Consider the following 25,112-nt stretch of genomic DNA (forward strand, 5'->3'; position numbering starts at 1 on the left):
GGATGTGTGAAGCAGTGACCAGATGTGGACTGATGTAGTCTGACTTAGGGCACAGTTTTATTATAATGAACAACATATGACCCTGCAAGAAAGTGAAACTATGTTAAACACAATAGTCTTTAATTACACCAATGAGAACCCATCCATCGTAATTCAGGATGCTGTAGAATAACTTTATCCAAGCGGTAAGACATTTTATATTCATTTCACATTCATGTGGATGAAATCCTTTGCGTAACGTACATGACATAAGTTACCTGTGTGACATAAGCTACCTACGTACATTACGTATGTGACATAAGAGAACATATGTGATGTAAGTGAACTAACATGATAAAGTTGTCATTCTATCTCATGAAGACAAGTGCAGTTACTAGGCCTGGATTTCCCGACCCATGATTGCCTTCTTTGTGTTCCTCTCTGGTCTCAGCAGGATTATGTAACATTTGGGTCCAAACAGTGCCACCAAGAGACCAAAACTGGAGGCCAGGATGGCAAATACCTCCACTGCATCTGCATATTTGCCTGGTGAGCTGATATAAGCAGGGACAAAGGCCACCCACACAGCACAGAAGATCAGCATACTGAAAGTGATGAGTTTGGCCTCATTGAAAGTATCTGGAAGATTCCTTGCTATGAATGCAATCAGAAAACTGAGGGAAGCCAATGAGCCAATATAGCCTAGTAACACTGCAAAACCAACTGTGGACCCAACTGCACACTCATAAACAATCTTGTCATTGTAGTATTGAGTGTTTTTATGAGGAGTTGGGGAGGCAGATACAATCCAGGCAGTGCAGACTGCTGCCTGAATAGAAGTGAGAACAATAACTGTTCCTCTCTGCTGCAAAACACCAAACCACTTCAGGCTGGCTCCACCTCCTGGCTTGGAGGCCTTGAACACAGCCAGAACCACCATGGTTTTTACCAAAATACATGAGACACAAAGCACAAAGCTGATCCCAAATGCTGCATGTCTCAGCTGACATGTCCATAGTCTGGGACGACCGATAAACAGCAGTGAACACAGGAAACATAACTTAAGAGACAGTAGTAACTGGAAACTCAGTTCTGAATTGTTGGCGCGTACTATGGGTGTGGTACGATGATAAATAAAGATGCCCATGACAACAGCACACATACATGTGCCCAGCAAGGAGGCAGCTGTCAAGCCGATACCCAGAGGCTCATGGTAGGAGAGAAATTCTATTTTCTTAGGAACACAGTGGTCACGCTGGGGGCTGGACCAGAAGTCCTCAGGACAGCTAGTGCACCCCATGGCATCTATGAGAAAAGGAACAGACCTGAAATACTCTCTATGTTTATATTGTGTCTCAAAACTGCAATGTTTAAAGTTAAAAACCAACCAGTTTTATTGCTGATTTCCCCCTCAGAACAATGGATGCAGTCAAAACAGCACACAGGTTCCCCTTTCTTTCTGGCCATGCGTGTACCTGGAGGACAGCTTTCACTGCACACTGAGTGGGGTGGCTATAGGGAGAAAAAATAGTATCTGTTATTCTCCATTACTTTTCACTGCTATACTGAGTTATCAATGGTGTGTTTGATAAATCAGATATAACCTTTTTTGATTCAAAGTTCCAGAAGATTTTGTCTTCATCAATTGTGAATTCTTCACCTTTGGAAGCCGACCTCTTGACCTCACCCACATTCTGAACTTCAGTTCTTCCATCAGGGAGCCGCAGCCAGTTCATCACATCATAGATTGCTAAGGCATCACCATTCTCATCAAATGACACTTGATCACCAAATGTTGTAGTGAAGTTGACTTTTTCCAAGTAATACACTAGCTACATACAGAGATGAAAAATGACAATGAAAAACCAAACAGGACAGATTAACCCTCAAAGACCAAAAACAATTTTTAGGGTGCCTGACCCTCCTGTATTTATTTTATGTTTTCCTAACCTATTCTAGCAGTCGGCATCTAGTATATGCTTCTTCCAACCCAGAAACTGTAACTGTCCGTGGTTGACTAGGTTGTTGAGGATTACTAAATAATTCTGTATGATCATGGTAAACATGTGATACCCAGAATTCAATTATCAAACTGCATACTACAGTTATGAACATATCAAAACAAGATCCGATCTCTGAATTGATAATACCAACTACTGCCATCACCCAGTAGTAGATAATTTCTTCTCACTATTTATTTTGCACATTACAATAGTAGTACCACTTTGCAAGAAACACTAAACTGTATGATTTAGTCATATAACAGATGGAGTGTAAACTGATATCACACCTGCCATGGCTCCAATCTTTGCAAATTGCCACAGCTGTGCCCGCTGAAAGGCCCTCTCCCTGGCTCACACTGCATCATGTCATCAAGGGCATAGGCCAGAGCATACACAGCCTTGTACACATTATACTCTGGCCTGAGATTGGAAACATCCAACAATTCAGTCTCCACATCCTCTAGATTTTCCTGTCCAGTGCATAATGGTCCCCCAGCCTCCACCCAACCTGCTGGAGGTGGTGTGAATTTACATTGAAATGTGAATTCCCAAAATTGGTTTACCTGAAATATATTCAAAACAGTCTTACAAATGATGACTATCTAATTTTCCTGCAATTACCAGATCAGATTGCACTGTTAACGTTCTCACTATGCTATTTCCATAGCTGTTGTTGTGGTGTAGGTCAGGACGAATTTGTAGGAGGAATTCCCTGAAGCCTGGTATTTCTCCTCGACAGATTGCAATGCCCAGTGTGCCAGCCAGGTATGGCATGAAGTCAGGGGTCTGGAGGGCATTAGCAGCTGTCCAAGATTCACTCGCCATCCACTGCAGGCCTGTCACATTCTGCCTCACCACCTGAGTATCAAATAAAAAATAAAAATATATAACTCCACAATGCCATGTCACAAAAGTATTATCTAGTCTTCTGAATTGTACAAAGTACACACAAGTGATGTCTGACTTGTTCATACACAGATGCAATCCTTTGTTTTACACAGTATTTTATGAAGTGATGCATATCATCATAACCACAGTTTTGTGTGATTTGTCTGACTAACTGATCGTTTGTTATTGCAACTTAAATCTTTCAATTTGATTTAAAAAAAAAAAAACTGATCGTACTCTAAAACCCTGCTAACAGGGCATTGAACAAAAAGAGGTGTTACCTGTTCAAATAAATATATTTGTCACAGGCCAATGTGTTATTGCAACTTAAATCTTTTACTTTGATGAGTAAAAAAAAATAAGACATATAACTTAGGTTGTAGTTCAAGCCCAACCTCTTCCATGAGGTTAATCATATAACTCTCATGTGCAAACACAATGACCACACGAGCTGTGGATTTCTTCATCACATCCACGATCCTCCTTAGTTCAGCTGGGTCATTGCCCCATGGCAACACCTCTAAGTAGGCAAGGCAACCTCCACCAGACTGAGCCAGGTCAGATTGGAAGGATCGAGCAGCGTGGAGTCCATAGTCATCATCACTGACCAGCAGACCTGCCCAACTCCAGCCAAAACGCTTCAGTATCTGAATCATAGCCTGCACCTTAGTGAATAAAGACATTGGTTTGCAGGCTGAAATAATCTTTCTGTGGAAAACATGCTAAAAAGGTTTCACAATCGATCACATTTAGTTATTGCAGTTTTGGGAAAGTAATTGTTGTTGCAGTTTAGAGAGTTTTTCTTGTGAATGTTTAGTGCACATCCGTTTATGCATTTCCACTTTGCTGATGGATGGTCACCTGGAAAGCATCACTTGGAATCGTCCTAAAGAAGGATGGAAACTTCTGCCGGTCACTCAGACAGGAACATGTGGCAAAATGACTCACCTGTGAAAGACACAGACTGTACATCCTGAAAACATTCAAAGCCTTTTCCTGCTCTTTTAATTTGATGGTTACTCTATATTTATAAGTGACATTAAATCTGAGATCATATCTAAATGATCCAACAGAATTACTAGAAGGCAAACTGGCAAACTTACCATAGGTACTCTGTACAAACCTAAGACAGAGGAGATGGCAATAGAATGTGTAGAAGAAGAATCACCCACAATCCCTACAACTGGAGGGGTTCCTGCACAGGTCTCATCTAATATAAACTGCTCCTCTTGACCACTGACTGCGGATAATCCTGCACGAAATCCAATCCCTAGTTTGAAACAGTTATCGTAAAGACTGTATCCCAGAGTCACATTAGGTAGCAGCTTGGTGTTTTTGTTGATCTCATCAATAGCAAAGGCCATGGTCTCGGCCCTCCTAACTCCTAGAATATCAAAACTAACACAAATACCACTATTAACTATTGAAAAATTCAACATACAATAACTGTGACAACATGAGCATATTGCACAAGTACAAATTTTACAAACAATTATGTCAGTGGAATATCAACAATTACTTACAATAATTAAATAGATACAACTGTAGGAAAATTAACAGAAATACATATGACTCTTCCCTGAGAGACTCACCCGTGGCAAGTAGGTTGTTGTGGCTCTGAGGTAAAAGACAGGTCAGGAAAGACAGAGAAGAAGTGGATCCGAAATATCCCACCTAGAACCACATCTCCAGCCTTGTGCATCCCATTTAGATGAAACTGTCCCTGTAACCGGCAGGAGGAGGAATAAAGAGGGGAGGACACAGCAGAAGAGAAGTAGGAATACAACAACATGAAATACATGAGCGAGAGCAATTTATTATCTAAAAATCCCCACATGACTTTCCTCCTGTTCATCCCTTTTCTGAGCCCACTCAGTTTTATTTTTGTCAACCTCTTTTATTGACTTGCAGCATTGTTTAATCTTCAGCACCACCCAATGGGCTCTAAGCAAGAGTAGGAGCAGGGCCTGGAATTATTTTGATTTCAGATTAATTTTGAGCATACTACAAGTGGTGGAACATTATGTCTTCCCCTCTATTTTTTCTTTGCACTGTCTTTTTCAGTGCGTTACAGTAATATATATTTTTTTTAGCCGTAACAGAGTAATACACTGTAATTTGTTAATAATAATTTTCAGTAATATATATATATATACACAGTATTGTCACATAATATGTTACAATCCGCGCTAACAAGTAAATTGAAGCGTTAAGTGTTGTTTTATTAAGAATCCATCCACACCACACATGACCACAACCTTCCGCCACTGAAAAAAAAACACACTGTGTGACTGAAATGAGCCGTATTTTGTAGGCCTAACGATGAAGCCTAATACTCTGAGCACACTTTAATTAACATTAATTTACTTGAATCACATATACCCATGCATTCCTTGTTCTCTGGACTATAGTAAAAGGCATAGAAAAATATTTTTTTCTTGTAATGTCATTATAGGCTACATTATTGAAGGTATAGGTCTATTGTGTTTCATATGACTAAGCCTGTGTTGTATTTGGACTATTTTGTGGCTTTTTTGGTGTTCTGTGCTTGTGTCTGTTTCAGAGGTGCTGTTGGGTTGCTGGCCAGAGCTGATACCTATTCCACACCTGCAGCACATTGAGGCAATCAGCACCAGGATAAAAGCCCTGGTCTCTTCTCCATTAGTTGCCAGATTATTTCATCTACCAGACGCGGGATATGGTCCCCCAGTGTAACTCTCGTACCTATAAGCACCTCTTCAACCTGAGCCTCCACCTTCAGAGAGTGCCAGTGTTGTGGAAAACATCCTGCCTCGTCCCAGAACCCAAAAAAGGACGTCCTGTGGCACTGGATGATTACAGGCCGATTGCACTGACCTCTCACATTATGAAGGTCATGGAGAGGCTGGTTCTTGCACACCTTAGACCCATAGTGTGCCCATCACAGGACCCCCTACAGTTTGCATATCAGCCCCATGTTGGGGTAGATGATGCAATCATATACCTGCTGCAGGAAGCCTACTCGTCCCTGGACAGACCCAAGTACAGGGACCTGGTTGGCAATTTTGTAAAGTGGTGTGGGGAGAACCACCTGCAGCTGAACATGGCGAAGATGAAAGAGATGGTGGTGGACTTCAGGAGGAACAAGCCCCCGCCCTCTCCAGTCTGCATCGGTGGGACAGAAGTTGACATTGTGGACTCTTACAAATATCTGGGTGTGGTGCTGGAGAATAAACTGGAGTGGTCTTCAAACACAGAGGCAGTCTACAAGAAGGGCCTGAGCCGGCTTTACTTCCTGAGGAGGCTCAGGTCCTTTAATGTCTGCAACCGGATGCTCCAGATGTTTTATCAGTCTGTTGTTGTGAGCACCATCTTCTTCGCTGTGGTGTCCTGGGGTGCAGGCATCAAAGCAAAGGACGCGAACAGACTGAACAAACTCATAAAGAAGGCAGAGTCTGTTGTTGGCTCTAAGCTTGTCACCATGGAGGAGGTGGCGGAGGACAGGATGCTGGCAAAACTGCTGGCTATCATGGACAATGTCTCTCACCCCCTCCACAAAACTCTGGACAAGCTTAAGAGCAGCTTCAGCAACAGACTCCTTCAACCCCGCTGCTTAAAGGAACGGCACAGGAAATCATTCCTACCTGGTGCCAGGTGCTCTTGCTCGTGCTCTTGTACTACGGTAGCAGTAGCCGTCCTGCCAGTCGAGATGCGTCGATCCCCGAGTGCGGCGTAAGATGGAAGAGAAAGCTCCATGTTACGCCGGGGATCGGGGATCGACACGTCTCGACTGGCAGTACGGCGACGAGCGGAGCAAGCTACTGCTAACGTGAGTTGTTCAAAAACCTTCTTTTTAGCAAACTTTGTGTACACAATGTTCTCAATGCTCGTGTTCATGTGTAGAGACCCTGGTGATGCTACGAGCAAAGTTTCATGTTGTGTCAAGTCTTCTTAGTGTTTTATAAATAGCGATTTTGATGCTACCGTAAAGTTGCCCCTGCACACCATTGAAAATGAGTTTGACCAGGAAACGAAACTACGGTGAATCTTAAAAGTGGCTTTTTCGTCGTAATTATGCTTTCACATGAAGGTTTGACTCAAACAGATTCACAAAAAAAGCCTAGGTTGCATTTTGGCGAGAGTTTCACTTTAATATCCATGTTGACAAACCTGAGGACAGAGGGACTAAACAACTGTGTTGTGTCCTTGATAACTTTGGACTCACTCGGCATGTGACGCAGCCCACACACAACAAGGGCCACATCCTAGACTTGGTTATCTCCAAGGGTCTTAACATTTCTGCGCTTCTGGTTTCTGATGTTGCTCTCTCTGATCATTAGTAGTCCTTTTCACACAGAGACTCTGCATTATTGGCACAGCGAAGCCTCACCATTTCTCCGCCTTTGTTTGTTCACACTGAGCCAAGCAGCTCCGGCGTAAAGCCGCACTAGTGTGTCACTTCATACAGCACGCTGGCGCTGCAGATCCAAAAGAAGTGTGACGGTACACATCATGACGTTGACATGTGTGTGGTTTTTCTCAACATATCTCCCCCGGTGTCCATGTCAACATGTAACACCATCAGATCGACACACCCCTGATCCGCGCCTCTGGCTACACAGACGGCGGCTCGCCTCTGCTGCAGCTCTGATACCCCCTCCAGAGGCGCATCAGAGCCACAGCGAAACTGTCCCCCCTCTTCGCATCTGTAACTTTCACACAGACGGCGATGCAGAGAATCGGCGCATGATTCCCGCACTAAAAGGGCAGTGTGAATAGGGCTACTGTGTTTTCTTTGGGAGTGATACATCTGTGTACACAAATGTTCAAACTGAGGTCATCTCAAAGTGCTACAATACTGAAAACACCAGTATCGTATTCATTGAGGCTTTCTCTTCCACACCTCCCCTCTCCAGGTTCTCTGTCAATGACCTTGTAGATCATTTCAGTTCTAAAATTACAAATGTTATTGATGGCATTGCACCTACTAAAGTGAAGGTGGTCTCTAGTAAGAAAAGATCTCCTTGGAGAAATGCCAAGCTGGTCAAAATGGAAAAAATGGAACATTGAAAAGCTGAGCACAGGTAGTGAAAAAACAAATCTCCAGATTCATTTTGACATTCATAAAGAGACAGTTGACTTTACTTGAGATTCCAGAAGAATGCCAACGACGGTACTTAAACAGGTTGCAAATCTACTGTGGTCAATCTGGACATTTCCTCGCTGCCTGCCCGCCAATGCCAAAAGGGAGGGCTCGCCAGTGAAAGCAAGCTTGCTGGTGAGCGGGACCACTTCCTCCTCTCCTCTCTTTGGCACAAAAATCTTGCTGCCTCCCTCCTGTGGTCACGTGAGTCTCTCCTGTTGAATGTACTTCTGGAGCTGATGACAGCTTAATTGATGCAGCCCTAGTCAAGCAAGCTTCCATCCCTATTGAGCCTCTTGAGACCCCTAAGACTGTTGGGTTGTTGAAAAGTAAGGCAAGACGCTACGCCCCAGCAGAGATTATCATGGCCTGAATGACATCACGGTGAAGAACAAATATCCTCTCCCCCTCATCGACCAGTCCTTCGAACCTCTCTGTCATGTGACACCTATCGGCCACTTTGAATACTTGGTAATGCCTTTCGGACTAACCAACGCCCCAGCAGTTTTCCAGGCCCTCATCAATGACATTCTCCATAACATGTTAAACCATTTTGTGTTTGTATATTTGGACGACATCCCGATTTTCTCTCGCTCCCGGGAAGAACATGCTGAGCAGGTGTGGCTGGTTCTGCGGAGACTGTTGGAGAACAAGCTGTTTTTTAAACCAGAATAATGTGAGTTTCATTCTACCTCTGCCAACTTTATGGGTTATGTGGTTGCCCAGGGTCAACTTCAACCAGACATGCTAAGATTCATGCAGTGGAGGAGTGGCTCACCCCCTTCTCTCTCCTGGGGTTTGCCAACTTCTATTGAAGATTCATTCACAACTACAGCAGAGTTGTCGCACCGCTCACCCAACTGACCCCAACTAACTCTACGTTCGCGTGGACCACAGAGCTGAAGCTGCTTTCCTTAAACTGAAGGAACTCTTTACCCACACACCCATTCTCAGACATCCTGACACTGCTCTAGAGTTCATGGTCAAAGTGGACGCCTCTGATTCTGGGGTGGGGGCTGTCCTCTCCCAGCGAGACGTCTCAACTCAGAAACTTCACCCCTGTGCCTACTACTCTCGATGCCTCTCCCCTGCAGAGAGGAACTATGATGCGAGAAACCGGGAGATTTTGGCTGTTGTTCTGGCGCTGCAAGAGTGGCGACACTGGCAGGAGGGCAGAGTGTATTACAGTGGAGGGCTGAGGAGAAGGCTGGAGGCTCCACTGAGTAGATGGTGTGACTCACAGAGGAATGGGCTAGGCTCAAGGTGGGAGCACATCACTGAGAGTCCCTGGTGAAGCCAGCTGGTGGCAGAGGTGCCTGTGTCCAAAGCCATTTCTTTATTTAAAAAGATCTAGGCTATTTTATTGTTCTATACAGATTATTTGGCCGTTTTGCGTAAAGTAACTAAAAAGTAGTGTAATAAGTAATATATTACTCTACGCAGACAGGAATATTGTAAGGTAATATATTTCTTAAAAATGAAACTAACTGGTAAAATGTAATATATTGCATTTTGAAAAAACTTGCCCAACACTGCCAGACAACAGACTGTTATTAGATAACTGTACTGTGAACAGTGCAGTAACATTCGGGTGTGGAAGCTGTCAAGATGCTGCAATTTTATTTTCAGCTACAAGCAGCTTCTGACAAGCATTTCCAGTCAAATGTAGTTCTAAAATACATGGCATGAAAAGTGGATAGGGGATATAGCATCAACTGATGTATGTACGTGGTCTAAGAATTGTGGATGCATGTGGCTATACATTACAACCTACAAACTCCTGAAAACTGTGGAGGACATCAGCCTACGAGGGATGTGTGAATGAGTGACCAGATGTGGACCAATGTGGTTTGACTTAAGGCACAGTTTTATTATAATGAACAACATATAACCCTCCAAACTATGTTTAACACAACAGTTTTTAATTACACCAATGAAAACTCATCCATTGTAATATAAGATGCTGTAGAATAACTTTTTCTAAGCAGTAAGACATTTCATATTCATTTCACATCCTTGTGGGTGAAATCTGTAATTGACATCAGTTACCTATGTGACATAAGCTACCTACGTATGTCACATAAGAGAACATATGTAATGTAAGTTAACTTACATGATGAAGTTAAACTGAGTGAAGTTTATATATATATATATATATATATATATATATATATATATATATATATATATATATATATATATATATATATATATATATCTATATTATTGTATATAGAAAGCAGATACATTTTGTCGCATGAAGATAAGTGCAGTTACTAGGTCTGGATTTCCCGACCCATGATTGCCTTCTTTGTGTTCCTCTCTGGTCTCAGCAGGATTATGTAACTTTTGGGTCCAAACAGTGCCACCAAGAGACCAAAACTGGAGGCCAGGATTGCAAATACCTCCACTGCATCGGCATATTTGCCTGGTGAACTGATATAAGCAGGGACAAAGGCCACCCACACAGCACAGAAGATCAGCATACTGAAAGTGATGAGTTTGGCCTCATTGAAACTATCTGGAAGATTCCTTGCTATGAATGCAATCAGAAAACTGAGGGAAGCCAATGAGCCAATATAGCCCAGTAACACAGCGAAACCAACTGTGGACCCAACTGCACACTCATAAACAATCTTATCATTGTAGTATTGAGTGTTTTTATGAGGAGTTGGGGAGGCAGATACAATCCAGGCAGTGCAGACTGCTGCCTGAATAGAAGTGAGAACAATAACTGTTCCTCTCTGCTGCAAAACACCAAACCACTTCAGGCTAGCTCCACCTCCTGGCTTGGAGGCCTTGAACACAGCCAGAACCACCATGGTTTTTACCAAAATACATGAGACACAAAGCACAAAGCTGATCCCAAATGCTGCATGTCTCAGCTGGCATGTCCACAGTCTGGGACGACCGATAAACAGCAGTGAACACAGGAAACATAACTTAAGAGACAGCAGTAACTGGAAACTCAGTTCTGAATTGTTGGCACGTACTATAGGTGTGCTACGATGATAAATAAAGATGCCCATGACAACAGCACACATACATGTGCCCAGCAAGGAGGCAACTGTCAAGCCGATACCCAGAGGCTCATGGTAGGAGAGAAACTCTGTTTTCTTGGGAACACAGTGGTCACGCTGGGGGCTGGACCAGAAGTCCTCAGGACAGCTAGTGCACCCCATGGCATCTATGAGAAAAGGAACAGACCTGTTATACTCCATATTTTTATATTGTGTCTCAAAACTGCAATGTTTAAAGTTAAAAACCAACCAGTTGTATTGCTGATCTCCCCCTCAGAACAAGGGATGCAGTCAAAACAGCACACAGGTTCCCCTTTCTTTCTGGCCATGCGGGTACCTGGAGGACAGCTTTCACTGCACACTGAGCGGGGTGGCTATGAGGAGAAAAATAAGTATCTGTTATTCTCCATTACTTTACACTGCTATAATGAGTTAACTATGGTGTGTCTGAAAAATCAAATATAACCTTTTTTGATTCAAAGTTCCAGAAGATTTTGTCTTCATCAATTGTGAGTTCTTCACCTTTGGAAGCCGACCTCTTGACCTCACCCACATTCTGAACTTCAGTTCTTCCATCAGGGAGCCACAACCAGTTCATGACATCATAGATTGCTAAGGCATCACCATTCTCATCAAATGACACTTGATCACCAAATGTTGTAGTGAAGTTGACTTTTTCCAAGTAATACACTAGCTGCATAGAGACATGAAAAACCAAAGAGGACAAATTAAACCAAAAAGACCAAAATGAATTAATGGGATGTCTGACCCTCCTGTATTTATTTTGTTTTTCTCTAACCTATTCTAGCACTTGGCCTCAAGAATTTGCTATTTCCAACCCAGATACTGTCACTGCTGGTGGTTGACTAGGTTGGTGATGGTAAAATATTTCTGTGTTATCATGGTAAACATGGGGGTACCCAGAATTCAATTACCAAACTGCATACTACACTTATGAACATATCAAAACAAGAACCTATCACTGAGCTAATAATATTAACCACTGACATCACCCAGTAGTAGGTAATTTTCCTCTCACTATTTGTTCGGCACATTACAATAAGTAGTATCACTTTGCAAGAAACACTAAACTGTATGATTTAGTCATATAACAGATGGAGTGTAAACTGATATCACACCTGCCATGGCTCCAGTTCTTTCAAATTGCCACAGCTGTGCCCAGTGAAAGGCCCTTTCCCTGGCTCACACTTCAGCATGTCATCAAGGGCATAGGCCAGAGCATACACAGCCTTGTACACATTATACTCTAGCCTGAGATTGGAAACGTCCAACAACTCAGTCTCCACATCCTCTAGCTTTTCCAGTCCAGTACATAATGTTCCCCCGGCCTCCACCCAACCTGCTGGAGGTGGTGTGAATCTACATTGAAATGTGAATTCCCAAAACTGGTTTACCTGAAATATATTCAAAACAGTCTTACAAATGATGACTATATATTATTTTTGCAATTACCAGAACAGATTGCACAGTTAAACTCTCACCATACTATTTCCATAGCTGTTGTTGTGGTGTAGGTCAGGAAGCATTTGTAGAAGGAATTCCATGAAGCCTGGTATTTCTCCTCGACGGATGGCAATGCCAAGTGTGCCAGCAAGGTACGGCATGAGGTCAGGGGTCTGGAGGACAGTAGTAGTTGTCCAGGCTTCACTTGCCATCCACTGCAGGCCTGTCACATTCTGCCTCACCACCTGAGTATGAAATAAAATATTTAACTCAATAATGCCACATCACTAAAGTATTGTCTAGTCTTCTGAATTGTACACAGTATACACAGGTGATGTCTTACTTGTTCATACACAGATGCAATCCTTTTTTTTACACAGTATTTTATGAGCAAAGTGATGCATATCATCATAACCACAGTTTTGTGTAATTTGTCTGACTAACTGATCATTTGTTATTGCAACTTAAATCTTTCAATTTGATAAATAAAAAAAAAGTAAGACATATAATTTAGGTTGCAGTACAAGCCCAACCTCTTCCATGAGATTAATCATGTAACTGTCATGTGCAAACACAATGACCACACGAGCTGTGGATTTCTTCATCACGTCCACGATCCTCCTTAGTTCATCTGGGTCATTGCCCCATGACAACACCTGTAAGTAGGCAAGACAACCCCCACCAGAGTGTGCCAGGTCAGATTGGAAGGATTGAGCAGCGTGGAGTCCATAGTCATCATCACTGACCAGCAGACCTGCCCAACTCCAGCCAAAACGCTTCAGTATCTGAATCATAGCCTGCACCTAAATTAATACAAAGATTAGTGCACAGGCTGAAATAATCTTTCTGTGGAAAACATGCCAAAAAGCTTTCAAATTCAAATGCAAAGGGGCTTTATTGGCATGAAAGTTTAACATCAATGTTGCCAAAGCATCTGTCCAAACACTCGGACAGAACATAACAAATAACAACAGAAAAACACAACACCAAGATTTTCTTTCAAGGCTTTCACTTTGTATCATATTTAGTTATTGCATTTCAAGGAATATAACTGTTTTTGCAGTGTACAGACGTTATTTCTTGTGAATGTCTAAGTGCACATCCTTTTATGCATTTTCATTTTGCTAATGGATGGTCACCTGGAAAGCATCACTTGGAATCGTCCTAAAGAAGGATGGAAACCTCTGCTGGTCACTCAGACAGGAACATGTGGCAGAATGACTCACCTGTGAAAGACACAGACTGTACATCCTGAAAATATTCAAAGCCTTTTCCTGTTCTTTTAACTTTTAGGCAAATTGGCAAACTTACCATAGGTACTCTGTACAAACCTAAGACAGAGGAGATGGCAATAGAATGTGTAGAAAAAGAATCACCCACAATCCCTATGACTGGAGGGGTTCCTGCACAGGTCTCATCTAATATAAACTGCTCCTCTTGACCACTGACTGCAGATAATCCTGCACGAAATGCAATCCCTAGTTTGACACAGTTATCGTAAAGACTGTATCCCAGAGTCACATTAGGTAGCAGCTTGGTGTTTTTGTTGATCTCATCAATAGCAAAGGCCATGGTCTGGACCCTCCTAAATCCTACAACATCAAAACTAACACAAATACCACTATTAACTATTGAAAAATACAACATAGAATAACTGTGACAACATGAACACATTGCACAAGTACAGATTTTACAAACAATTATGTCAGTTGAATATCAACAATTACTTACAATAATTCAATAGATACAACTGTAGGAAAATTAACAGAAATACATATGACTCATGGAATTGATTTACGCCAGTTTTTGCTTTTGCCACTTCCCTGGGAGACTCACCCGTGGCAAGTAGGTTGTTGTGGCTCTGAGGTAAAAGAAAGGTCAGGAAAGACAGAGAAGAAGTGGATCCGAAATATCCCACCTAGAACCACATCTCCAGCCTTGTGCATCTCATTTAGATGAAATTGTCCCTGTAACCGGCAGGAGGAGGAATAAAGAGGGGAGGACACAACAGAAGAGAAGTAGGAATACAACATCATGAAATACATGAGCGAGAGCAATTTAATATCTATATATCCCCACATGACTTTCCTCCTGTTCGTCTCTCTTCTGAGCCCAGTCAGTTTTATTGCTGTCAACCTCTTTTATTGACTTGCAGCATTGTTTAATCTTCAGCACCACCCAATGGGCTATAAGCAAAAGTAGGAGCAGGGCCTGGAAATATTTTATTTTCAGGTTGATTTTGAGCATCCTAAGACAAGTAGTGGAACATTATGTCTTCCCATCTATTTTCCTTTTCACTGACTTTTTCATGACAACAGACAAAAGTGTTGGGGGTAACGTGTTACAAAAGCAACATGTTACAGTAATATATTTATTTTAAGGATCTATGGCCAGCACTGGGACCTACAATGTTACATAGTGTTAATTTATCACTCATGACTGTTGTTCCTGCTAGTTTTAAGTTTGCTGTGGTTAAGCCTCTACTTAAGAAACCATTTTTTGACCCAGGATCTCTAGATAATTATAGAACAATATCCACCCTTTCCTTCTTCTCTAAAGTCTTGGAAAGAGTTGTGTCCCACCAACTTTCAGGCCACCTACTTCATAATAATCTTCTGGAACCTTTTCAATCAGCCTGTCATTCCACCGAAACTGCACTTACTAAAGTGGTTAATGACATTCTACTTACTATGGACTCAAACTCTACCTCTGTGCTTCTCTTACTGGATCTTGGCGCTGCATTTGATACCATAGATCACGGCATACTGTGAGACTAACTTGAAAGTCAGTTTGGCATCTCTGGCCTGGCTCTCGCTTGGCTAAAGTCTTACCTATCGGAAAGAACACAATGTGTTTCTTATAATAATACTACTTCAGTATTTACTGATGTAAAAGTATGGACTTCCCCAAGGCTCTGTTCTGGCCCTTTGCTTTTCTCTTTATATATTTGACCTCTTGACCAAATTATTCACAGTTATGGAGTACATTTCCACTACAATGCGGACGATACTCAGGTGCATTTGCCCATCAAAGCTGATAAAAACTCTCAAATCACAAAATCAGAGAACTGCTTGTATGCGGTGAAGAAATGGATGTCAGAAAACATCCTGCTCCTTAATTCGGATAAAACTGAAATGTTGGTCATTGTCCCTGCTCAACAGAGACACCACTTTGATCAGGTGACGGTAACTCTTGACAACTGTGTCATTTCTCAAAGTTCAATTATCAAGAATCTTGGTGTTACATCTGATTCTACCCTCTCTTTCGATCAGCACATCAAAGAAATTACCAAGATCGCTTTTTACCAGCTGCGCGACATAGCTAAAATTAGGTCCTTCCTGTCCACAGCTGATGCAGACATCCTGATTCATGCCTTTGTTTCTTCTAGAATGGATTATTGCAATGCCTTATTTTCAGGTCTACCGTGTGAGAGCACTAAATGTCTTCAAATGATTCAGAATGCTGCAGCTAGAGTCTAAACAAGTACAAGATTTTTTGATCATATTACACCAATCCAAGCCTCACTGCATTGGCTCCCAATTCATGTCAGATCAGACTTTAAGGTGCTGCTGATGACATACAAAACTACACGGCCTTGCCCCATCGGACGTGTCTGATCTCATTATACCACTATATTCCACCTTGTGTATTACACTCTCAGAATTCAGGGCTCCTGACAGTTCCAAGGATAAAAAGAAGTCAGCTGGCTGCAGGACTTTTTCCTATGTGGCCCCATTCTCTGGAATAACCTCCCAGCTGACATCAGACAATTTGGCCTTTAAAACTAAACTCAAAATTTACTTCTTTGACTTGACCTTTAATTAGTCCTTGACTTCGACTGCTAGCTTTTTCACTGGGTTGGTCTCAGTCTCAATGAGTCTCTTACCTATAGTATTAGAATATACATTGTCCTGCCAATGAGAAACAATCTGTTTATTCTGATTAACATTGCATTACTTTAATATTTGTTTTTTTGTTTTCTTTTCCCACAAGCTGTAAACTGTGTCGCTCTCTCACTGTTCCCTATCTATTGATTTCTCCTCTTTCTCCTCCTCCTCTCTTTTCATTCGGGCTCCCTTCTGATAGACCATGGGCCCCTGGGAACATCTATCTCTCCTGGCTCCTGCTGCCTCACGTATTGACAAATCTGGATTGTCATACCCTGGGCTCTGCTGGATCATTGCTCTCCTCTGTTTTACTCTCTCCTTATATCTGTATTTCTGTAAAATGTGATGCCTCTTCATTCTGATGTCTTCTTTTTGACTGCAAATTATCTTGTATGGCCTACCCTCTTCCAGGTCACCATGGTGAAAAAAGGCATAGAAAAATAAATTGTATTCTTGTCATGTCATTAAAGCCTACATTTTAGAAGGTATAGGTCTATTTAGTTTAATATGACTAAGCCTACAATTAAAAATATTTAGTCCTATCTCATAATATATCAGACTTTGATCCTTTGTCTGCCTGCTCATCCCTGTGTCCAAGGCCATTTGTTTATTTAAAAAGATCTAGGCTATTTAATTGTTCTATACAGGTTATTTGACCATTTTGTAGAAAGTAACTAAAAAGTCGTGTAAAAGGTAATATATTACTCTATACAGACAGTAATATTGTGAGGTAATATATTTCTTAAAAAATGAAAGTAACTAGTAAAATGTGATATATTACAGTTTGAAAGTAACTTGCCCAACACTGCCAGTCAACAGACTGTTATTAGATGACTGTACTGTGAACAGTGCAGTAACATTATGGTATGGAAGCTGTCAAGATACTGCAATTTTATTTTCTGCTACTAGCACCTTAATAGACTTCCTTAGAGGCTAATTTGCAACACATCACAACAGAACTGAACTGCAAAGTAAAATGAAAACCATCTTTATTTCCTTCCCGTTAGATCCTTTTTAGACTTTCTCAGAAGTGAATTTGTCATACATTAAACAGAACAGTACTGCAAAATAAAATGAAAACCATCTTTATTTCCTATCTTTTAGACCCTTTTAAGACTTTCTTAGAGGCTAAGTTGCGACACCTTACAAAAGGACCGTAACATAAATTAGAGAGATAACACATATGTTACTTCAGACACACCTTCTTTGGCAGGTCCAGTACAACTCGATACTTCTGACAAGCATTCCCAATCAAATGTAGTTCTAAATTACATGGCATGAAAAGTGGCAAGAGGATATAGCATCAGCTGATGTATGCAAGTGGTCTGAGCATTGTGCATGCATGTGGCTATATGTTAGTACCTACAAACTCCACAAAATTGTGGAGAACATCAGCCTATGAGGGATGTGTGAAGCAGTGACCAGATGTGGACTTATGTAGTTTGACTTAGGGCAGTTTTATCATAATGAACAATATATGACCCTGCAAGAAAGTGAGACTATGTTAAACACAACAGTCTTTAATTACACCAATGAAAACCCATCCATCGTAATTCAGGATGCTGTAGAATAACTTTATCCAAGCAGAAAGACATTTCATATTCATTTCACATTTATGTGGGTGAAATCCTTTGTGTAACGTACATGACATAAGTTACCTGTGTGACATAAGCTACCTACGTACATTACGTATGTGACATGAGAGAACATAATGTGATGTAAGTGAACTAACATAATAAAGTTTTCATTCTATCTCATGAAGACAAGTGCAGTTACTAGGCCTGGATTTCCCGACCCATGATTGCCTTCTTTGTGTTTCTCTCTGGTCTCAGCAAGATTATGTAACATTTAGGTCCAAACAGTGCCACCAAGAGACCAAAACTGGAGGCCAGTATGGCAAATATCTCCACTGCATCTGCATATTTGCCTGGTGAGCTGATATAAGCAGGGACAAAGGCCACCCACACAGCACAAAAGATCAGCATACTGAAGGTGATAAGTTTGGCCTCATTGAAACTATCTGGAAGATTCCTTGCTATGAATGCAATCAGAAAACTGAGGGAAGCCAATGAGCCAATATAGCCTAGTAGCACAGCAAAACCAACTGTGGACCCAACTGCACACTCATAAACAATCTTATCATTGTAGTATTGAGTGTTTTTATGAGGAGTTGGTGAGGCAGATACAATCCAGGCAGTGCAGACTGCTGCCTGAATAGAAGTGAGAACAATAACTGTTCCTCTCTGCTGCAAAACACCAAACCACTTCAGGCTGGCTCCACCTCCTGGCTTGGAGGCCTTGAACACAGCCAGAACCACCATGTTTTTTACCAAAATACATGAGACACAAAGCACAAAGCTGATCCCAAATGCTGCATGTCTCAGCTGGCATGTCCACAGTCTGGGACGACCAATAAACAGCAGTGAACACAGGAAACATAACTTAAGAGACAGCAGTAACTGGAAACTCAGTTCTGAATTGTTGGCACGTACTATGGGTGTGCTACGATGATAAATAAAGATGCCCATGACAACAGCACACATACATGTGCCCAGCAAGGAGGCAACTGTCAAGCCGATACCCAGAGGCTCATGGTAGGAGAGAAACTCTGTTTTCTTAGGAACACAGTGGTCACGCTGGGGGCTGGACCAGAAGTCCTCAGGACAGCTGATGCACCCCATGGCATCTATGAGAAAAGGAACAGACCTGAGATACACTCTATCTTTATATTGTGTCTCAAAACTGCAATGTTTAAAGTTAAAAACCAACCAGTTTTATTGCTGATCTCCCCCTCAGAACAAGGGATGCAGTCAAAACAGCACACAGGCTCCCCTTTCTTTCTGGCCATACGGGTACCTGGAGGACAGCTTTCACTGCACACTGAGCGGGGTGGCTATAGGAAGAAAAATAAGTATCTGTTATTCTCCATTACTTTACACTGCTATAATGAGTTAACCATGGCGTGTCTGAAAAATCAGATATAACCTTTTTTGATTCAAAGTTCCAGAAGATTTTGTCTTCATCAATTGTGAATTCTTCACCTTTGGAAGCCGACCTCTTGACCTCACCCACATTCTGAACTTCAGTTCTTCCATCAGGGAGCCACAGCCAGTTCATGACATCATAGATTGCTAAGGCATCACCGTTCTCATCAAATGACACTTGATCACCAAATGTTGTAGTGAAGTTGACTTTTGCCAAGTAATGCACTAGCTACATAGAGAGATGAAAAGCCAGAGAGGACAGATTCAACCACAAAGACCAAAATGAATTAATGGGATGTCTGACCCTCCTGTATTTATTTTGTTTTTTCCTCACCTATTCTAGCACTACTTGACTATGTTGTTGACGGTAAAATGTTTCTGTGTTATAATGGTAAACATGGGGGTACCCAGAATTCAATTATCAAACTGCATACTACACTTATGAACATATCAAAACGAGAATCTATCTCTGAGCTAATAATATTAACCACTGACGTCCCCCAGTAGTAGGTAATTTCCTCTCACTATTTGTTCAGCACATTACAATAAGTAGTACCACTTTGCAAGAAACACTAAACCCTATGATTTAGTCATATAACAGATGGAGTGTAAACTGATATCACACCTGCCATGGCTCCAGTTCTTTCAAATTGCCACAGCTGTGCCTGGTGAAAGGCCCTTTCCCTGGTTCACACTGCAACATGTCATCAAGGGCGTAGGCCAGAGCATACACAGCCTTGTACACATTATACTCTAGCCTGAGATTGGAAACGTCCAACAACTCAGTCTCCACATCCTCTAGATTTTCCTGTCCAGTACATAATGTTCCCCCGGCCTCTAACCAACCTGCTGGAGGTGGTGTGAATCTACATTGAAATGTGAATTCCCAAAACTGGTTTACCTGAAATATATTCAAAACAGTCTTATACATGATGACTATATTATTCTTGCAATTACCAGATCAGATTGCACAGTTAAACTCTCACCATACTAGTTCCATAGCTGTTGTTGTGGTGTAGGTCAGGACGAATTTGTAGAAGGAATTCCCTGAAGCCTGGTATTTCTCCTCGACGGATGGCAATGCCCAGTGTGCCAGCAAGGTACGGCATGATGTCAGGGGTCTGGAGGACAGTAGTAGTTGTCCAGGCTTCACTGGCCATCCACTGCAGGCCTGTCACATTCTGCCTAACCACCTGAGTGTCAAATAAAATATTTAACTCCATAATGCCACATCACTAAAGTATTGTATAGTCTCCTGAATTGTACACAGTACACACAAGTGATGTCTTACTTGTTCATACACAGATGCAATCCTTTGTTTTACACAGTATTTTATGAGCAAAGTGACGCATATCATCATAACCACAGTTTTGTGTAATTAGTCTGACTAACTGATTGTATGTTATTGCAACTTAAATCTTTCAATTTGATGAATAAAAAAAAGATAAGGCATATAATTTAGGTTGTAGTTCAAGCCCAACCTCTTCCATGAGGTGAATCATGTAACTGTCATTTGCAAACACAATGACCACACAGGCTGTGGATTTCTTCATCACATCTACGATCCTCCTTAGTTCATCTGGGTCATTGCCCCATGGCAACACCTGTAAGTAGGCAAGACAACCTCCACCAGACTGAGCCAGGTCAGATTGGAAGGATTGAGCAGCGTGGAGTCCATAGTCATCATCACTGACCAGCAGACCTGCCCAACTCCAGCCAAAACGCTTCAGTATCTGAATCATAGCCTGTACCTAAGTGAATAAAGAGATTAGTGCACAGGCTGAAATAATCTTTCTATGGAAAACATGCCAAAAAGCTTTCATTTTGTATCTTATTTAGTTATTGCATTTTAAGGAATATAACTGTTTTTGCAGTGTAGCGACGTTCTTTCTTGTGAATGTTCAACTGCACATCCTTTTATGCATTTTCATTTTGCTGATGGATGGTCACCTGGAAAGCATCACTTGGAATCGTCCTAAAGAAGGATGGAAACTTCTGCCGGTCACTCAGACAGGAACATGTGGCAGAATGACTCACCTGTGAAAGACACATACTGTACATCCTGAAAATATTCAAAGCCTTTTCCTGCTCTTTTAACTTTTAGGCAAATTGGCAAACTTACCATAGGTACTCTGTACAAACCTAAGACAGAGGAGATGGCAATAGAATGTGTAGAAAAAGCATCACCCACAATCCCTATGACTGGAGGGGTTCCTGCACAGGTCTCATCTAATATAAACTGCTCCTCTTGACCACTGACTGCAGATAATCCTGCACGAAATGCAATCCCTAGTTTGACACAGTTATCGTAAAGACTGTATCCCAGAGTCACATTAGGTAGCAGCTTGGTGTTTTTGTTGATCTCATCAATAGCAAAGGCCATGGTCTGGACCCTCCTAAATCCTACAACATCAAAACTAACACAAATACCACTATTAACTATTGAAAAATACAACATAGAATAACTGTGACAACATGAACACATTGCACAAGTACAGATTTTACAAACAATTATGTCAGTTGAATATCAAAAATTACTTACAATAATTCAATAGATACAACTGTAGGAAAATTACAGAAATACATATGACTCATGGAATTGATTTACGCCAGTTTTTGCTTTTGCCACTTCCCTGAGAGACTCACCCGTGGCAAGTAGGTTGTTGTGGCTCTGAGGTAAAAGAAAGGTCAGGAAAGACAGAGAAGAAGTGGACCTGAAATATCCCACCTAGAACCACATCTCCAGCCTTGTGCATCTCATTTAGATGAAACTGTCCCTGTAACCGGCAGGAGGAGGAATAAAGAGGGGAGGACACAACAGAAGAGAAGTAGGAATACAAAAACATGAAATACATGAGCGAGAGCAATTTAATATCTATATATCCCCACATGACTTTCCTCCTGTTCGTCTCTTTCCTGAGCCCAGTCAGTGTTATTGCTGTCAACCTCTTTTATTGACTAGCAGCATTGTTTAATCTTTAGCACCACCCTATGGGCTATAAGCAATAGTAGTAGCAGGGCCAGAGACAGGGACACTATGTCTTCCCATCTATTTTTATTTGCACTGACTTTTTAATAACAGACAACAGTGTTGGGGGTAACACATTGCAAAAGCAACATGGTACAGTAATATATTTCTTTTAAGGATCTATGGCCAACACTGGCACCTACAATGTTAAATATTGTTAATTTATCACTCATGACTGTTGTTCCTGCTAGTTTTAAGTTTGCTGTGGTTAAGCCTCTACTTAAGAAACCATTTTTTGACCCAGGGTCTCTACATAATTATAGACCAGTATCTACCCTTCCCTTCTTCTCTAAAGTCTTGGAAAGAGTTGTGTCTCACCAACTTTCAGGCTACCTACTTCATATTAATCTTCTGGCACTAATCTTCAGCCTGTCATTAAACCGAAACTGCACTTACTAAAGTGGTTAATGACATTCTACTTACTATGGACTCAAACTCTACCTCTGTGCTTCTGTTACTGGATCTTGGCACTGCATTTAATACCATAGATCACGGCATACTGTGAGACTGACTTGAAAGTCAGTTTGGCATCTCTGGCCTGGCTCTTGCTTGGCTAAATTCTTACCTATCGGAAAGAACACAATGTGTTTCTTATAAAAATACTACTTCAATATTTACTGATTGTTGGGGCCCACAGATGAAGTCGTTCATTGTGGATTTCAAAATGGACTCTGAACTGAACTCAGTTTCCAAGAATTCGCCAGTCTTCACACCTAGGTGCAAATTCAGCTTTGAGCTACTATTGGTCAGGGTGACAGACCCCCCCATTGACCAGAGAGTCAAAACTCCAGCTCCTTCCTTTGTTCTCTCTTCTCCACCTTGTTCCCTACGTAGCTGCCTGCCTTCAAGTTCTCTTCTCCTGGATTCTTCTGGGCCTAACAGCTGCTGAGAGATGCCAGCTACATTTCCAGCAGGCCAAAAGAACTTCTCTTCACAGCAGCGACGCTAGGTCCTGCTAGTATTCAAGCATAGTTAGCGCCAGCAGTTGCAACGCAAAGTTTACCAGCTAACTACACAATCCAAGGAACATGAAGCAAGTGAGCACCAAGCTGCTATCCTTGCAAAGGAAAGGAGAGATCAGTTTCCTCCACCTGCTGTCTTTAATCAGACCTTGCACAGCAAGAACAGCATTGTTCAACATTGGAATTACAACCTTCTCCTGCTTGGCTCATCAGCCAAGGACCTACCAGCACCTTTTCTTCAAAGACTGGTAACGTTGAACTGGGCCTAGATAGCACACAGCATAGCATAGCACGGCTAAGCACAGGACTTTTTAACTCTTTTTAAATTTGATGTTAGTTGAATTGTGCTTCACACGGACTCAGGGTGTTTGCATACAATTAACCATCTTCTCTAACTTGGCATCACGTGACACACACACACACACTCCTCCAGCCTGGACCATATCACACCCAAATGTGATATCAGTGAGCACATGATGTGAGCACCACCATTGTTTATTTTTTCTCTCCTATCAGTGAAACAAGTAGTGATCCACCATCTTGGACCTGAGTCCAACCCTTCGATCAGCCATCTTGTAGTCCCTTTTGATCAGCCATATTGTTTGTAGTCCTCCTTTGTCCATGCCAAGCGGCGTGGTACTTTGAACACTAGCTACTTTGCTTTTGTTCTTCCAGACACACACACACACACACACACACACACACACACACACACACACACACACACACGCCTGTATATAGTACATGTTAGTTAGATTGTGTGTTTTCATATGTGTGAAATAAAATACTTTTGAACCTTCATGCTGTCTACTTAATATTGTACAAGAGTGAATGTTGCCAACCTCTACTTATGGTAATTTTGCTTGTAGTTATTAAGTTAACTATTAATCAGACTTACAAACTGACAGTTTAATACCTTTTTAAGGGACCGATTTGGTGAATTGGTCTTTTCCCTTCTTCAAGGGTTGTGCCTCGAGGTGATCTAATGTGAATTGAATCTTATTATTTACCATAATAATTATCCCTGATAATCATTAATTATTATTGATAGCCAAATTTAACCCAAAACTCCCTATTGATGTTGCATGAAGCACTACATGATGTCAAGTATGGAGTTCCCCAAGGCTCTTCTCTGGTCCTTTGCTCTTCTCTTTATATATTTAACTTCTTGGCCAAATTATTCACAGTTATGGAATACATTTTCACTGCTATGCGGATGATACTCACATACTCTGTATGTGCCCATAAAAGCTGATGAAAACTCTCAAATCACAAAATTAGGGACCTGCTTGTATGCGGTGAAGAAATGGATGTCAGAAAACATCCTGCTCCTGAATTTGGATAAAACTGAGATGTTGGTCATTGGCCCTGCTCAACAGAGACACCGCTTTGATCAGGTGACGGTAAGTCTTGACAACTGTTTTATTTCTCAAAGTTCAACTGTCAACAGTCTTGGTGTTACATCTAATTCTACCCTATCTTTCGATCAGCAGATCAAAGAACTTACCAAGATCGCTTTTTACCAGCTGCGCAACATAGCTAAAATTAGGCCCTTCCTGTCCACAGCTGATGCAGAGATCCTGATTCATGCCTTTGTTTTGGCTACACTGGATTATTGCAATGCATTTTTGGGGGGTCTACCGTGTGAGAGCACTAAAAGTCTTCAAATGGTTCAGAATGCTTCAGCTAGAGTCTTAACACGTACTAGAAATGTTGATCATATTAAACCAATCCTAGCCTCACTGCATTGGCTCCCAATTCATGTCAGATCAGAC

General features: G+C 41.6%; 3 protein-coding genes across 3 annotated transcripts; all 3 read right to left on the minus strand.

The window, feature by feature from the left end:
- Positions 1–373: 373 nt before the first annotated feature.
- Positions 374–4,653, minus strand: LOC141012827 (extracellular calcium-sensing receptor-like). The gene is made up of 9 exons (XM_073486360.1): positions 4,463–4,653; positions 3,974–4,268; positions 3,732–3,818; positions 3,266–3,535; positions 2,634–2,840; positions 2,270–2,545; positions 1,584–1,811; positions 1,368–1,491; positions 374–1,284 (listed from the first exon to the last, which is right to left on the minus strand). Exons 1-9 carry the CDS (start codon positions 4,570–4,572, stop codon positions 374–376), a joined length of 2,508 nt encoding a protein of 835 aa, XP_073342461.1. The 5' UTR covers positions 4,573–4,653.
- A 5,615-nt stretch (positions 4,654–10,268) lies between these two features.
- LOC141012851 (extracellular calcium-sensing receptor-like) lies at positions 10,269–14,473 on the minus strand. Its single transcript, XM_073486401.1, has 9 exons — positions 14,313–14,473; positions 13,788–14,082; positions 13,616–13,702; positions 13,010–13,279; positions 12,515–12,721; positions 12,152–12,427; positions 11,479–11,706; positions 11,263–11,386; positions 10,269–11,179 (listed from the first exon to the last, which is right to left on the minus strand). The coding sequence occupies exons 1-9, from the start codon at positions 14,420–14,422 to the stop codon at positions 10,269–10,271; spliced, it is 2,508 nt and encodes an 835-aa protein (XP_073342502.1). The 5' UTR covers positions 14,423–14,473.
- Positions 14,474–18,138: 3,665 nt separating this feature from the next.
- LOC141012863 (extracellular calcium-sensing receptor-like) lies at positions 18,139–22,154 on the minus strand. The gene is made up of 9 exons (XM_073486409.1): positions 21,994–22,154; positions 21,470–21,764; positions 21,298–21,384; positions 20,829–21,098; positions 20,334–20,540; positions 19,973–20,248; positions 19,349–19,576; positions 19,133–19,256; positions 18,139–19,049 (listed from the first exon to the last, which is right to left on the minus strand). Exons 1-9 carry the CDS (start codon positions 22,101–22,103, stop codon positions 18,139–18,141), a joined length of 2,508 nt encoding a protein of 835 aa, XP_073342510.1. The 5' UTR covers positions 22,104–22,154.
- Between the last annotated feature and the right edge of the window lie 2,958 nt (positions 22,155–25,112).

This window comes from Pagrus major, chromosome 2 (genome assembly GCF_040436345.1).
Source record: "Pagrus major chromosome 2, Pma_NU_1.0".
NCBI lineage: Eukaryota > Metazoa > Chordata > Actinopteri > Spariformes > Sparidae > Pagrus > Pagrus major.